This window comes from Triticum aestivum, chromosome 1D (genome assembly GCF_018294505.1).
Source record: "Triticum aestivum cultivar Chinese Spring chromosome 1D, IWGSC CS RefSeq v2.1, whole genome shotgun sequence".
NCBI classification, from domain to species: Eukaryota; Viridiplantae; Streptophyta; class Magnoliopsida; order Poales; family Poaceae; genus Triticum; species Triticum aestivum.
Genome location: NC_057796.1, coordinates 385490416 through 385505052, shown reverse-complemented (window position 1 = coordinate 385505052; position 14637 = coordinate 385490416). Strand labels below are relative to the sequence as shown.

General features: G+C 48.2%; 2 protein-coding genes across 2 annotated transcripts; both read left to right on the top strand.

Moving 5' to 3' along the window:
• Positions 1-1435: 1435 nt before the first annotated feature.
• On the top strand, positions 1436-3464 carry LOC100682448 (40S ribosomal protein S15a-1). The gene is made up of 4 exons (XM_044594791.1): positions 1436-1682; positions 2677-2820; positions 2897-3057; positions 3191-3464. Exons 2-4 carry the CDS (start codon positions 2688-2690, stop codon positions 3287-3289), a joined length of 393 nt encoding a protein of 130 aa, XP_044450726.1. The 5' UTR covers positions 1436-1682; positions 2677-2687; the 3' UTR covers positions 3290-3464.
• A 2092-nt stretch (positions 3465-5556) lies between these two features.
• Positions 5557-8404, top strand: LOC123182276 (ras-related protein RABE1c). The gene is made up of 9 exons (XM_044594790.1): positions 5557-5663; positions 5786-5939; positions 6877-6949; positions 7068-7168; positions 7308-7373; positions 7459-7556; positions 7688-7750; positions 7827-7919; positions 8004-8404. The coding sequence occupies exons 2-9, from the start codon at positions 5867-5869 to the stop codon at positions 8079-8081; spliced, it is 645 nt and encodes a 214-aa protein (XP_044450725.1). The 5' UTR covers positions 5557-5663; positions 5786-5866; the 3' UTR covers positions 8082-8404.
• The last annotated feature ends 6233 nt before the right edge of the window (positions 8405-14637 follow it).

The following is a 14637-nucleotide window of genomic DNA, read 5'->3' as shown; positions in this document are numbered from 1 at the left end:
ACTCTCTGTTTGCTCATTGCTGAAATCGGTCCCACCGAGTTCATGCAATCGGTCACACCGAGATGAGGTTTTGCCCTAACCCTAGCACATCGGTCCCACCGAGTTGATCATGTCGGTCCCACCGAGAATCCTAACGTTCACATTTTGAACTGAATCGGTCTCACCGAGTTCATCTATTCGGTCTGACCGAGTTGGGTCAAATGTGTGTAACGGTTAGATTTTGTGTGGAGGCTATATATACCCCTCCACCCCCTTCTCTATTCAAGAGAGAGCCATCGGAACGTGCCTACACTTCCACTACTCATTTTCTGAGAGAGAACCACCTACTCATGTGTTGAGACCAAGACATTCCAATCCAACCACAAGAATCTTGATCTCTAGCCTTCCCCAAGTTGCTTTCCACTCAAATCATCTTTCCACCATAGCCAAATCTGTGAGAGTGAGTTGAGTGTTGGGGAGACTATCATTTGAAGCACGAGAGCAAGGAGTTCATCGTCATCACACCATCTATTGCCTTTGGAGAGTGGTGTCTTCTAGATTGGTTAGGTGTCACTTGGGAGCCTCCGACAAGATTGTGGAGTTGAACCAAAGAGTTTGTAAGGGCAAGGAGATCGCCTACTTCGTGAAGATCTACCCAAGTGAGCCAAGTCCTTCGTGGGCGATGGCCATGGTGGGATAGTCAAGGTTGCTTCTTCGTGGACCCTTCGTGGGTGGAGTCCTCCGTGGATTCGCGCAACCGTTACCCTTCGTGTGTTGAAGTCTCCACCAACATGGACGTACGATAGCACCACCTATCGGAACCACGCCAAAAATCTCCTTGTCTCCAGTTGCGTTTGCACACTACAATCCTATCCCTTTACTTTCTTACAACTTGCATGCTTTACTTTTCGCTGCTCATATACTCTTGCCATGCTTGTTTGAAATGTATTGTGAATGCTTAAACTTGTGCTAAAACTCCACCTCAACGTGAAGAATTTAAAAACTGCTACTTTTGCTTGTTGAGAGTCTAATCACCCCCCCTCTAAACACCTCTTCTCAATCCTTTCAAATGCAATCCTATCATATTCTTACATTTTGCATATTTTCCATGTTTGTGAAATGTTGCGAATCAAAGATGCTATTAGTGGTGAAATCATTCTACTACTTACTGTGGGTGACGGTGTAAGGACGTGCACGATAATGTTATCTCACGAGTGCCATCTCTTAATTAAGTGATGATTAGAAACAACATCAGTGAACATATATTTAGGGGTATAGTTATTAGAGATAAAACCAAGAAACAATCCATTCTACATTTGTTTTTTATTGTCTTCTATAGATTACTATGGCGAGCTTTACATAAGATTGACTCTTTTTTTGCGGGTGAACGTAATTCTTTACGGCCATAGTCAACCTGTCCCCACATGTCATCTCTCCTCACCACGAACCGTTGCTCAAATATCCAAGCACTGAAGGACCAAACCACAAATGCCCGCATCCATCTAGGGCACCCACCCCTCGAAGCGATCGACCACCGTCCAACCCAGATCCAACGGGCGCGCACCCATCCGCTCGCCTTTTTTAACACCTCAAAACCCTACCTCGGGCTGTTTCTCTCCCCGCCGTCGCCTTCCTCCCTCGCCCTCGCCTCCCCGCCGCCACCCAACCCAAGCACAGAGCTCCCGGCTTCTCCCCCCTACGAGGTACGTCTTCCGCGGGTCATCGACCCCCTCTCCGTCCCCTCCTTGCCCCCTCGCGCGCGCGTAGAGATCCTTCGGGTTAGGGCAGGTGTTGAAGGTGTTTGCTCCCTTTATGTTGTTATACTGATCAGATCCTTGGTTTGGTAGTTGTTTAATCCCATGTTCTTGCTTGTTTTGTCTATCCGGGTAGTTGTATGTAGTAGGAAACGGTGCGAAACGAGTGCAGCTTCAGGTGTGGTGATGAATTAAGATGTTCTAGATTCTAGGATCACGGGTCCGCTGCGGCTGTGTGGAGTAGATCCCTTAGTTTCATCCCGTGAATCGTACCAGTCAAATTGTTTGGCGTGTTTTTGCCATCATAGAAATGATGAATTGATTATGTTCTGTTGCGGATCAATGACGCGCGGTACTGGTCTGTGACATCTGTCTGCACAAAAAGCTGCCGAGTTGCTCCGAAACCTGCCATAGAGGGTAACAAAATGTTTAGTCTGAGGTAGTTGGTTTGGGCCACCATGGATTTTGGGAGGCCCCTTTGTGGCATATTTAGCTTTTGTGTTATGCTTTGCTAGGGTTTACTGCCAATTACAGTATATCTGTTTCACGAGCACTTTAGGAAACCATTTACATGACAGTCTGTCCTACTGTTTAAGTTTGTGGTTTGCTTCTGTGTTAGCAAGTCCAAGTAGGTGTGTTCTGAAGTAGTGGTGCCAAACGAAGCTTTGATGTTTACCTTTAGTCATTTTTCATTTCCTTACCATTCTTGTAAACCATGATGATTTAGATGAATAATGGAATTCCACCTAGATTTATTCTATGTGCTGCTCTTACTTTTGTATGTCACAATTTGACATGCTGTCTCCCAGTGTCAGTTTAGCTGCTGTTCAGAAACCAATCTTGCCACTCATTACTCTTTGCATCTGATTATGTTGTTTTAAACTTCGCAGCAACACGTGCAGTGGTAGTGTGGTCTTACAAATCTTTGTGTCTGTCTCATTAGGTTAGGCAAGGATGGTGAGGGTTAGCGTCCTGAATGATGCTCTCAAGAGCATGTACAACGCTGAGAAGCGTGGCAAGAGGCAGGTCATGATCAGGCCTTCCTCAAAGGTTATCATCAAGTTCCTCATCGTCATGCAGAAGCACGGTTAGTTCACTTTCAGCCATGTTCTATATGCAACTGTCCCAGAGCATGGATTACTAACTGCCTCTCTTATCTGCAGGTTACATTGGTGAGTTTGAGTATGTTGATGACCACAGATCTGGCAAGATTGTTGTGGAGTTGAACGGCAGACTGAACAAGTGTGGAGTCATCAGCCCCCGCTTTGATGTTGGTGTCAAGGAGATCGAGGGATGGACCGCCAGGCTGCTTCCATCTCGTCAGGTCAGCTTCTTTGCCTATTCATTTCACTGCAAACTGTGTAGCATTGTCATATTTTGAGCTCATGAACTGTGAGCCATGACAATTTCCAAGTTATTACCATTACTATAACCAAGTTTACCTGTTTGATCTGCAGTTTGGTTACATCGTCCTGACAACCTCTGCTGGCATCATGGATCACGAGGAAGCCAGGAGGAAGAACGTTGGTGGCAAAGTGCTAGGCTTTTTCTACTGAGCGGGAATTTTGTGAAAGTTGTATTTCAGACCGGTGTGATAGGATGTTATCTCAGGACATCAAGGTTGTCTACTTTTTGCCTGCATAGCTGCTATGCCTTTGTTATGTTATGTTGGATTCAGTTAATTATGAGATGCACTTTGGTCTTACCTGCGATGAATTATGACTTTGAAGATGCCATTCGTGTCCTGTGTCATGTGTGTTTGCTGTATTTCTGAAGCTGCATATACCCAAGCACATGCAGGGATATTATTAGCCCCCCTTAGCTGGAAGAATCTTATTTGGTGGGCATTTCAAGTCCTTCCCAACCCTAAAATTTATGTTTCCTTTAGCATAAGTAGCATTGTTATAGGATCTTTGAGGACGGCCATTTCCACACGCTTATTTAAATCATTGGCATTTATAAATTAAGATTTCTCCCGTGAACCAGTCTTTGAAGCATCTGTTATTATTCAGAAAAACAGCTAGTAAACATCTCTCACACTATTAGAGTCTTGAGGACTAAGCCTTGCATGTGCCATGGGCCATTGACACGGAACTGGTCTAGTTGTCCAGAACTGGTCTCGTCTGAGCATGAGCTGTTTGTTTGGAGGCACTTGCGTTAGTTGGGTTATTATCGTCACACTTGACGGGCCCAGACGCCGTTAGCCACCGCACACCGCCGCTCTCGCGGTAACCTCACCGGAATACTTCGATTTGACCATCCGCGGAGCAACCTTTTGCGTGCTGCAACAGCACTCACTAGCAAAAGAATCCGGCAACTTAACATTTGCAAGCCATGGTGGCATGGAGGCCGCGTGACCACCACCCACACAAAGGGCGTTCGTCGTGGAGTTGAAAGGAAGCCAGTGCTGTTCCCTTTTCTCTCCTCCGTCCGATAAAAAAGAATGGCCGAGGCCGCCGGTTGCTTATGCTTGGCACTGCATACATTGTTCCCTTTTCTCCTCCTTCCCAACGAGAATGGACATCGGTGAAGTGGGTTGAGTGATAGTTGCAAGCATCTGATCTAGCTTTTGCTTGTAACTGATTCCGAGAGCCCTCCTGCGGTTATAGTGGTTCTCGAAAGCTCGCTGCTCTTAGGTCATGGTTTTCGCACACCCAACATTGTTTCGATACATCTTTTCTGTTCGGCGATCAGAATAAATGTTTTATTTTAGGAAGTGGTTTCGACACAAGTTACACATCATACTTACATACCGATGACCACATCAGCCTTGAAACAATGGTGGCTGCATACGCACATGTGCTTAATGAAAAAGAGCAGCGTTGCGTCGCGAATAAATGTCGTCTTGCAGTTTTGAGGTGCTTCGGTTGTTTCTACCTCGCTTTCGCATGACTTCAAGGGAGCACTTGGATTGTGCAAACACCGTCTGGTACCGGAAGCAAACCTTTGCTTTTGCCTCGGGGAAAGACCTCTCAGGCACCCGTGCAAGCACCAGCCGTTATACAGTGCCTAAGCGATCCAAGTTCCTCGTGGAAAGAAAACACAATACAATGCATAAAGCTTTGTGCTTTTTTTAACACAGTACAAAACCAAGCGCTCATATAAACACGCATACTCTCAACCTTTTGAACGCACACACGCACATCATACCCTATGAGCACCTTAAAGAGACTAAGCCGGCATATCATTTTGAAATTTTACGAAGTCACCGTAGGCGCCTCATAGTCAACGGGAACGTTTTCTCCCACTGAACACGCATCGTCGAAAATACTGGAATAAATCTAGGATAAATGCGAGCACCGGGACTTGAATCTTGGTGGACTGAGGATACCATTGTCCTCCTAGCCATCCAATTACATGTTGGTTCACGCCTTGTGCTTGGTTTGAAGGTAGTTTTGTTGTGGAAATTTCACACATCTCATGGTAGCATTTCAAGTCAGAATTTGGAAAGTTTGGCACAACTATTTTGTCGCTCTTCTTGAACCAGAGGCAGAAACGCAAGCTCTCTCACACACACACTTGATCGCCACACGTATATACACCCAAGGTTCCATCCGATCTGGCAGACACGCGGGCCCCGGGCAAGCAGAGGCATGCGCCTGCCCCACAGGTCAGCGTCTCCGAGGCCCTTTCACGCGGCGCGACCCGCGCAGCGCATAGGGTCACCGGTCGGTGGCCGCGCGGGCGGGCGGGCGAGCGGGAGCACTGTCTTCCAATCCAAGCGACCCGACGGACGCACCGCGCAGCGCCCCGTCGAGTCGAATCGTGGAAGCACAAAAACAAAACTCCAGAGGCCGACGAATCAAACCAGCCACCATTTAACCCCCCACGTCAAAAAAATCGATTTCGCCGTCCTCCTCGCCTCGCCCCCGCCCCCCCCCCCCAGATCCGCCACCGCCCGCGCCCCGATCCCCGCCCCCTCGTCTGCCGGTTCGCGCCGATCCCGCCCCCCCGCGCCGCCCTCCGGCCCGCCTCGCGCGCCGTCGAGGTCGCGCCAGCCAGCCAGCCATTATTCCTCGCGCCTGACGCTCGTTTTGGCCTTTGGCTCGCAGGTCGGGGGATCAGCACCAGCGCCGATCGAGGGGTAGGAGGAGGAGGAGGACGAGGACGAGGAGGAGGCGGGTGCGCGCGACATGGCTGCGCCGCCGGCGAGGGCCCGGGCCGACTACGACTACCTCATCAAGCTCCTCCTCATCGGGGACAGCGGTTCGTGCCCCCCGCTAGATCTCTCCCCCCCTCTCCCCGCTTCCGCCCCGCGACGTCGCCCGCGCGCTCGTGTAGGATCACGGCAGGATTTGGGCGTGTAGACCAAGCGGATCTCGCAGGGATTCCTCATTTACGTTCCCCTGCGAGCGAATTCGTGTGTTTCCTCTTCCATTTGGAGCGCCAGAGCGAGGGGAATGTTTCCTGAATAGCCTCTGCCTGCTTCCTTGTTCGGAGCATGCTATTATTGTGCGTACAAGCATCCGTGGCTTGCTTTAGGATGAGGTGCTCACCATGGGCTAGCATGCATTAGTTTCTGATGCAAAATCGGGAGAATTTCGAGCGAGGAGAGGGGATAGGTTGCGTGTTGCAGCTATTTTTTGTCCAATTTTATGGATGGACATTCAATTGGGAACTTGTGGTTGGAGGAGCATTGGGAACGGTCCAGCTTCTGGAATGGTGCTATCACACTCCTAGCTTGGTAGAATAAGCATTAATACTTGTTTAAAAGAAAGATTGTGAGGCAGGCTTGACTTTATCATCTGTGGTTGTTTGTATAGTTTACAAGGCCACACCGAGAACAGGCCGCACAATCATTTAGCATTCTTTTGCTGCTCCTGCTCTATGGTAAAGAGGTTAAGAATGTGTAGCTTGAAATATAAATTGCTTCGGAACATGTCAAAGATGCCTCCTTTTGGTGTTATATGTGCTGTTATGTGGCTAGTAGACGCCATAGATTGAACGGCAATGCGTTGCTGAGAGTTGATAAAGATAGAGATAGAGGGAGTGCCTTGCTTCCCAGAGGGGATGATCGGAGTTAACTAATAATAACTTTTTTAGTCCGTACTTAATTGTTTTTTAGCCAGTGGCATGTTTGCTAGTGAAGTTTATATCAACTATTGTCTGATAAAGACTTCTTTCTCCATTTTTCTGTGTTTAGGTGTTGGCAAGAGTTGCCTCCTTCTGCGGTTCTCTGATGGCTCCTTCACTACGAGCTTTATTACCACGATCGGGTTGGTCTTTTTGTTGTTGGGAGGATTGTTTACTGCTCATAGTGTCATCCTATATCAAGTGGAAGCTAAGACACCTCCTTTGTTGCCCTACACTAATTCTTCTCATTTGTTCGTGTAGTATTGACTTTAAGATCAGAACAATAGAGCTGGATCAGAAACGTATTAAGCTACAAATATGGGACACAGCTGGTCAAGAACGTTTCCGGACTATTACCACTGGTATGAATAAGGATTGTTCCAATCTGCCATACTGTTTGCTGTGAAGTTATTGTGATAGAATTATTTCTTACCAAGAGGAAATGCTGTATATGCATAACGTTTCTGACCAACTAAACTTCATTTCTTTATTATATTTCAGCGTATTACCGTGGAGCCATGGGTATCCTGCTTGTTTATGACGTCACCGACGAGTCATCTTTCAACAGTACCGTCTTCTTACTTGTGTACCCCCTAATGCTTCCATTTTGATGTCTTTGCCTTTATTGACCTTTGATTCACTGGATACACAGACATAAGGAACTGGATCCGGAACATCGAGCAGCATGCCTCTGACAATGTCAACAAAATTTTGATTGGCAACAAGGCTGATATGGATGAGAGTAAAAGGGTATGTGTCCACAAATCCCCTCCCTAGTACAAAGTTGTACCAAGGTTGAGACACTTATTTGACTAGGCCTTACTTTGTATTATAGGTTCGAAATCACTATTTAAATGGTTTATTTTCTATTGTTTCTCTAGGCTGTACCTACTGCGAAGGGGCAAGCTTTGGCTGATGAATACGGCATCAAGTTCTTTGAAACTGTATGTTGCTTGTCAAATTGATTGATCGTTCCAGTGGAGAGGAGTCTTTCTAATTTCATTGTGTGCTGTCTTTCAGAGTGCCAAGACAAACCTCAACGTGGAGCAAGTTTTCTTCTCCATTGCCCGCGACATTAAGCAGAGGCTTGCCGAGACCGATTCCAAGCCTGAGGTACAGATAATAACTCTACTCAATTACGGCCGGGTCTCCACCATCTTGTTCGGTGCCCTGAGGGATTTGTTCTCCACTTTGCAGGACAAGACAATCAAGATTAACAAGGCAGAAGGCGGCGACGCCCCGGCAGCTTCGGGGTCTGCCTGCTGTGGCTCTTAAGGGACGAGTCAGTGTGTCCGTGATCATTGTTTATTTGACATCATTCGGTTCCTGCTGCTGCTTGTCTGTTATAGGAAGAATGTCAATCAAGAAGAAAATTATGACTTATGATACAGATCTGGTTGTACTTATATTCGCTTCCCATTCTTTGAAGCAACTACCCTTGCCGTTGACGTAGCTGTTGCCATTGCTGGGAGCTATTGTACGCTGGATTTCAGTCCGTTGAACCTCTCGCTACAGTGTGTAATGATTTCAAATCCATGCTGTTGGCTTGCTGCTGTTTCTTTCCGAGCAATCGATATGCATGGAATAACTTGTTGTGATGCTGTGGTGTGAGCTCTTGTGCTGTTCTTGCATGTATACAGGTAGTTGGTCTCGCTCACTTTTTGTAGCCTTCTGAATTCTGAACAACAATCAACGGTGTTCTGTCTTGTCTCATACTACCATGTGTTGATCTCTCATATGGTAGATTGCATATTGGTCTGATCTGCAACTTAAAGTGAGCACTAAAATTGCATTCCAGGCAACCGAGAAATACCAACACTGAGAATAAAAAGCACAGCGTAACAAAGACATCAGAAAAGTAACTGCAATCACGTGATTTGAAATTTGTAGGCATTCGGAATTGGAATTGAAATATTTAGGTGCAGTAGGCGAATGTCATGGAACATTCACAAATAAAATTCAGATTTTGTTGAAACATCGGAATTTGATTTATGTGTAGCGTTCCTGCACTTCGCGCACTTCTCCGCCTGCGCCAGGTTTAAGTCCAGGCAGATCTCGGGCGTGCACTCTGCTCCAGCGCCGTCATCCTTCACGGACGTTGCCGCCATGGTGCCGCGCGCGTTCGCGTCGGCGTCGGCCATGGCAGCACGGTGCCGCTTCATGTGCCCGCCGAGCGCCTGCCCGACGGCGAACTCCACGCCGCAGACGGGGCACCCGTGCGTTCTCGGCCTCGCCTCTTCACCGCGTGGCTCCAGCAGCCGGAGCCCGAGGGCGTCGCCGTCGCGCAGCCTGCTGGCACTGGGAAGATGCCGCCCGTGGCTGGCCCGGTGGCCGCCCAGCGCCTGGTACGTCGGGAACCGCCTGCCGCACGTCCTGCACTCGAACACGCGGCCCCGGGGCCTGTGAGCCGGCGCCATCTCCCCGCTCGCGCCTCGCCGCGGCGACTCCCATCGGCGCGTCGGCGCGCCGACCGCGTCGTCCTCCCTCTCCCCGAGCAGCTTGTGCCTCTCGCTCATTTCTATATCGCTGCCACGGCGAACGAATTGTACGTGCAATCCAGCTGACCAGCTCTGTCCTGGAGGCATGCAGTGTAGACGGCCATATATAGCGCAAGCATACACGGAGGCTCCCCGAATTCGCCTGTGTCCACAGCTAGCCAGATTAGTGTCGTCCTACAGGTCAAGGAGTGCACTGGAGACCTGGAGCAGAATGAGAATTTCGTGGGTTTCTAGATGTCGGTATGCATTTCCATGCCGTGGTCTGAAAGGATTAATTGGCACAGTGGACACACGCAGTACGTGGCACGTAGCTGCCGTCTGAGGTCGAAAGGCGGGCGCTAATGGTAGGTGGTGCGGTCTGCATCCGGCGACCGGACGTGTACCGGCCGCCGTCCGATCGCGCGGTCGTTTCTCCGGGATCAATCGATTTCCGCGACGTCCGGACGCCGGCCGGAGCGCCGCGGTAGGTTTCTTTAGCCTGACCGGCGTTCGTGCATGTATGTCAGTGCTTTCCACGTTGCTGGGTTGGTGGCTGAATCGCCTCATTTTCTAACCGATGATTGGTGCCAACCTGCAGCTCTGGCTCTTGCTGGCTTACTTCTGCAGATGTTTCAGTAAACTACTCCCATTAGTACTGAAGACACAGGAAATTGCTGCACGACAGACGTGGCAATGAAATTTGCTTGTACTGCAGCGAGACCGCATGCGCCCGCAGAAGAAGTCCGTCGTTTGGGTTCGGTAAACCGGGGAAATATCCTGTACTCCGATCGATTGGGTGCTCCGGATGCACCGAATGCAGCCCGGTCGTCAGATACTAAATGCAGGGACATGATGGAATAGCAGTCACAGTTGCATCAAATTGCTCCAAAGATGTGCTGCCCCACTCAGGAAAAGAAACACGTCCAGTGTAGCATCTTTGGAACAGGTTTCGTAAGTTTCCAAACATTTTCTAAAAAAATGTACCATTGATTGGTATTCTGGGAGTATCAACTTGCAAGGTTGAACTGAGGGCGTACTTTCTGTCCGTCGGGTGCCATCAGCATGTGTTCACTTTGTGTTAATGATTCCAGCTTCATCCAACACAGAAAATATAGTACACATAGTGTCATGGAATATTCAAACTGGGCCAGTTACAACAAGCAAAATAGAAAACCAGGCTACAACCAAAGAAACTAAACGATTGTACAGGATGAGAAAGTAGAATATTCAGGAAGCAACCAATGCCTTGTTGCACTTCGTCAGTATCCCAGGCCAGTATAGTCACGCTCACGAAACCAACATCACTCTTGGCATGTTACAGAAAAAAGAAACAGGGCATGGGATGCTAGCTGCAACACAGTGGCAACTAGTTGTACAAGTTGTACCAAAAGTCTACAACAATGTAACCAGTTTCATATAGCACATGAACAAAGGCATTTGTCATCCATTAATTAATCGCGAAGTGATGTCTGCTCCCATGGGTTGTGCTGCAAAATATCAAACAAGTTCTAGTCAAATATTTCGCAAACTCCAGTTTTGGAACAGAAAGATCAGGGACATCATGTACCTTGATAGCCTGTTGCTTCACGCTGATGAATTCATCCAACACGTATAAATACGACAACAACTCTATGGTACAGCGAGTATCATGGATTTTCCAAGATCAAAAACATATATATTCCATAGGAAATGCACAACATAAACATTCAGCAAGTTGATTTGAGAAGGTAAGCTAATTCTAAGAATAAAGAATTAGCAGGTCCATGAACCGAGATTTGTACTTATAAATCCTGCACCAAAGATGCAAAAGACGACAACTTCAGTAGCTTATCATTTTTTGACTATTCAGTCTTCACCCATACACATAATTACAATTTTCTATACAATATATAATGATAACCTTTTGCCTGCCAGTATTCTTCCGGAGGTGTTCCTCTGTTCTATGAAGACAGTGGGTTATAGCTCTGTAAGTACTTAGTTACAAGCAAAACAGAGGAACTGCATTGGTGGTGCACATTCTTACAAATATTTGTTTATGGAATATATAACAATAACCTTGCCCATTTACTTAGTATACTTTATCCATTATTATCTTGTGTACATGAGCATGAATGCCAAATTTTATCTAGTAATAAGAACTCATGATTTTGGGAAACAGATTATTCATAGCAATGCTAAACAGCATCTGAAAAATTCTTACGTGCAAAGCTATTTATGTTCCACATTGAATTCCAGTAACCAACTTGTAATATAGATTGCTTCCTATGTTCTCTGGAGAACAGGCAACAACAAAGATAAATGTCGCCGTTGATATGCTGCCACAGTTTTACTGTTGCAAAAACAGCAACCCTGAAGGTGGCCCGGAGCACATGCGTACCATACACATTGGATCTGAAAGGTACTTAAGTTAGGGAACATTTCATATTTGTGCACATATTTATCAATTGTGTGGATTGTTCTTCTGCATATCTGTGGGCGAGCAACAATCTGCGAGACACTTTTTGTTATCTTGGTTTTGTTCATGTATAGTAGGCAGTAGCGCAAGGAAAATGATCTCTTAATTCAACAGTGTCACTCTGATCTGACTAGATGGGCATGGACTTGCTATTATTATCCTCCATTAATTGTACAAGTGCTAGATGCTTCATCCACATCACACCAAAACTACTTGTTCTAAGTTGCTGACATTTTACTTTGAATCGGTTAAAATTATTTCGAACTCATCTCTTGCCATAAGTTACTGACATTTTTTGTAAGTAATTTCTCGAATATTTGGTCTAAGCAAAATATAGCAAGTGGTTTCAGTGATTTCTCGAATATGTAGTCTAAGAAAAATACAGAGAGACATCACCGCAGTTAATCTCAGCTAGGATTAGTTACATCTAACACAATCAGCATAAATGGGGTGACAGATAGAACCAAAATAAACAACAAAAATACAAGGTTTTAACATCCAAAGGGATACCTGAAGGCTAGAGTCGTCTTCTCCAGCGTCAGCAGATGGCGGATCTAGCCGTCGGCTGATGGCGAAGGTAGGCCGTAGGCGTCGGCCGGTAGCGGAGGTAGGCGCCGGGTGTGGTGACGGGATGGCGCCGAGGTGGAGAATGGTGGCGCGTGGATGGGGCGGGCAGTCTGTTGTACGTAGTAACAGGGCGAGGTCGCAGTGGAGCAGACGGTGAGGTTGCGGCGCAGAACTCAGCGAGCTTCGCCGCCGGAGCCCCTATCTGCTTGTGTTCGTTCAAGCAGGGCAGCACAGGTTGGAGAAACGTTACGGCTATTCTGCACTTCCATGAGGCGATTTTTGAAAAAAATCGAAGGGTGGGGCATTCGGGTCAATCCTGTCCCCACATTTTGCATCCAACGCATTGCCTGTGTAGGGAGTACCTGGAGCACCACATCTTTCGGAGCATAGGATATTTCCCCAAACAAACTCGGTAAACCAGAGCTACACCACCATCTCACGTCCGCTCAGACTCGTTTAATTTCATTTCAAATGCATAGTAGTATGAGCAAATTAAAGTGTTGTTTCCATAGCGCCTCACCACAACAAAAAAGAGGCGGGTGTTTAAAGTTTTTACATGCGTCTGATCATAAAAGAACCTGTCCGTGCGAGATAAAAACATTTTTTGCCCTCCCAAACCAGCTGTCCGAGCATCCTCGCTCACTCTGCCGCCTCCTCCTCCTCACCATCTGTTAGGGACCTGTCCTACATGTACGTGGGCTGCTAGTGGACTCGTACATGGGCTGGGCCCGACAGTACACGAGCAACTGCTATTGACTATAAGTACCGGGAGGAGATGCAGCGAACGATTCATCCGGGCTTGGATCACGAAACGGCAACGGCGGCTTCTCTCTTCCCCTACCTCCTGTTCTTCTCCTTCCTCCCTCTTCAATTCCCTTGTACTTGAGCTTGATTTCTTTGTAATAGAGTGATTTGCGAGTTGGATCCTAACATCGTGGTATCAGAGCCTCCCTCCACCCTTCCGATTCGCCGCAAGTCCTCACGAGTTCGTCCAAAATCCTGCCCAATTTTTTCCCCACTTTTCCCTCCACCTCCACCACCATGAATTCTGAGCTGAAGGCCTACCTAGACAAACTCAAGGCTGAGACTAAGGCGCTGTACGACGAGTTCGATAGGCAGCTCCAACTCCGGGCAGCCCTGCCCGCCAAGCCCTCCACAGGAGCTTCGCCACCGCCGCCGACGTGCTCGGCCGTCGTGGCCTCCGATGGCGGCCTCTCCATCGACGCCCTTGTCGTTGCGGTCACCCCCGATGTCTAGTGCCTCACCGCCAAGTCCCAGAAGATCATCGAGGGCGCCCCTGATGCATCCTCGACCAGCACCGAGATGGCGCACATCACCTGTTCGACGAAGTGCTCGACCCAGGTCGACACGGGCGCCCGCGTCGACATGGTCCACGACACCGCCACAACTTTCTGCCTCGAGCCCTTTGTCGACCTCTTCCACCAGGAAGTTGAGCAGCTCACGTTGTCGCCTCCCATCAGCACTAACACCTCTACTGTCGAGGTCGTTTCCTCTGTGGTCATCACCTCCAACATCACCCCAAGTGTTGCCATGGTAGCCTCAGTTGACGCCATGGCGGCCAAACCAGTGCTAGCGAAGTGCTCGGTAGAAACCCTTGTCCACGTGAGTGACTGGGTACAACTTTCGATCGCCTCCATCGACAGGGTCGACGAGACACAGGGTGCTACCACCTCTAAGTGCCTGTACTCGCCTTCCTTCAAACATCATCCATGGCCACCACCCATACACACTACAAAAAAAGACACATCCGTGACATTTTGGGCCGAATGAATTTTTTTTCTGTCATACTTATGACACTTCTATGACAATAATTGTGACAAAACACGGTATCATCATAGATGTGGTGGGTCCTACTTCTATGACAAAAAATCATGACAGAAAATGGGCTTTTCGTCCTGGGTGGGCCGGAGACGCAGCTGCATGACATTCTTTGGGCCGTCCATGACGGAAAAAACCATGGTAGAAGCGAGGGCGAGGAAAATATCGGGGTGTTCCCGGTTACGGTGGGTGGTTGGGGCCGAGCGATGCACGTTTCTCTCGTACACGCACGCGTGTGGGTGCGAGGCGTTGGGCTCTAACTGAACCCGAGCGAGGTGTTGGGCTCTAACTGAACCCGAGCGATTGCACTGCAGGCTACGCGTTACTGAACCCGAGCGATCGATCAATGGCTGTTAACTGAACCCGATCGAGCGATTCCTTCGCTACTGCTGCTAACTGAAGCCGATCGATGCTGCCTCTGGATGAACAGTGAGCTTTGCTGGGGGGTTTGGATGAACAGTTCCCGGTGGGGGTGGATGAATAGGACCCCGTG

What these genes read in the sequence shown, in the direction of transcription:
- LOC123182276 (XM_044594790.1), top strand. Translation starts at nt 5,867, where the DNA reads ATGGCTGCGCCGCCGGCGAGGGCCCGGGCCGACTACGACTACCTCATC. An exon ending in CGACGAGTCATCTTTCAACA is followed by an intron (nt 7,374 to 7,458) that starts GTACCGTCTTCT and finishes CTGGATACACAG; the next exon opens with ACATAAGGAACTGGATCCGG. An exon ending in AGACCGATTCCAAGCCTGAG is followed by an intron (nt 7,920 to 8,003) that starts GTACAGATAATA and finishes TCCACTTTGCAG; the next exon opens with GACAAGACAATCAAGATTAA.
- LOC100682448 (XM_044594791.1), top strand. Translation starts at nt 2,688, where the DNA reads ATGGTGAGGGTTAGCGTCCTGAATGATGCTCTCAAGAGCATGTACAAC. An exon ending in CATCGTCATGCAGAAGCACG is followed by an intron (nt 2,821 to 2,896) that starts GTTAGTTCACTT and finishes TCTTATCTGCAG; the next exon opens with GTTACATTGGTGAGTTTGAG. An exon ending in GGCTGCTTCCATCTCGTCAG is followed by an intron (nt 3,058 to 3,190) that starts GTCAGCTTCTTT and finishes TTTGATCTGCAG; the next exon opens with TTTGGTTACATCGTCCTGAC.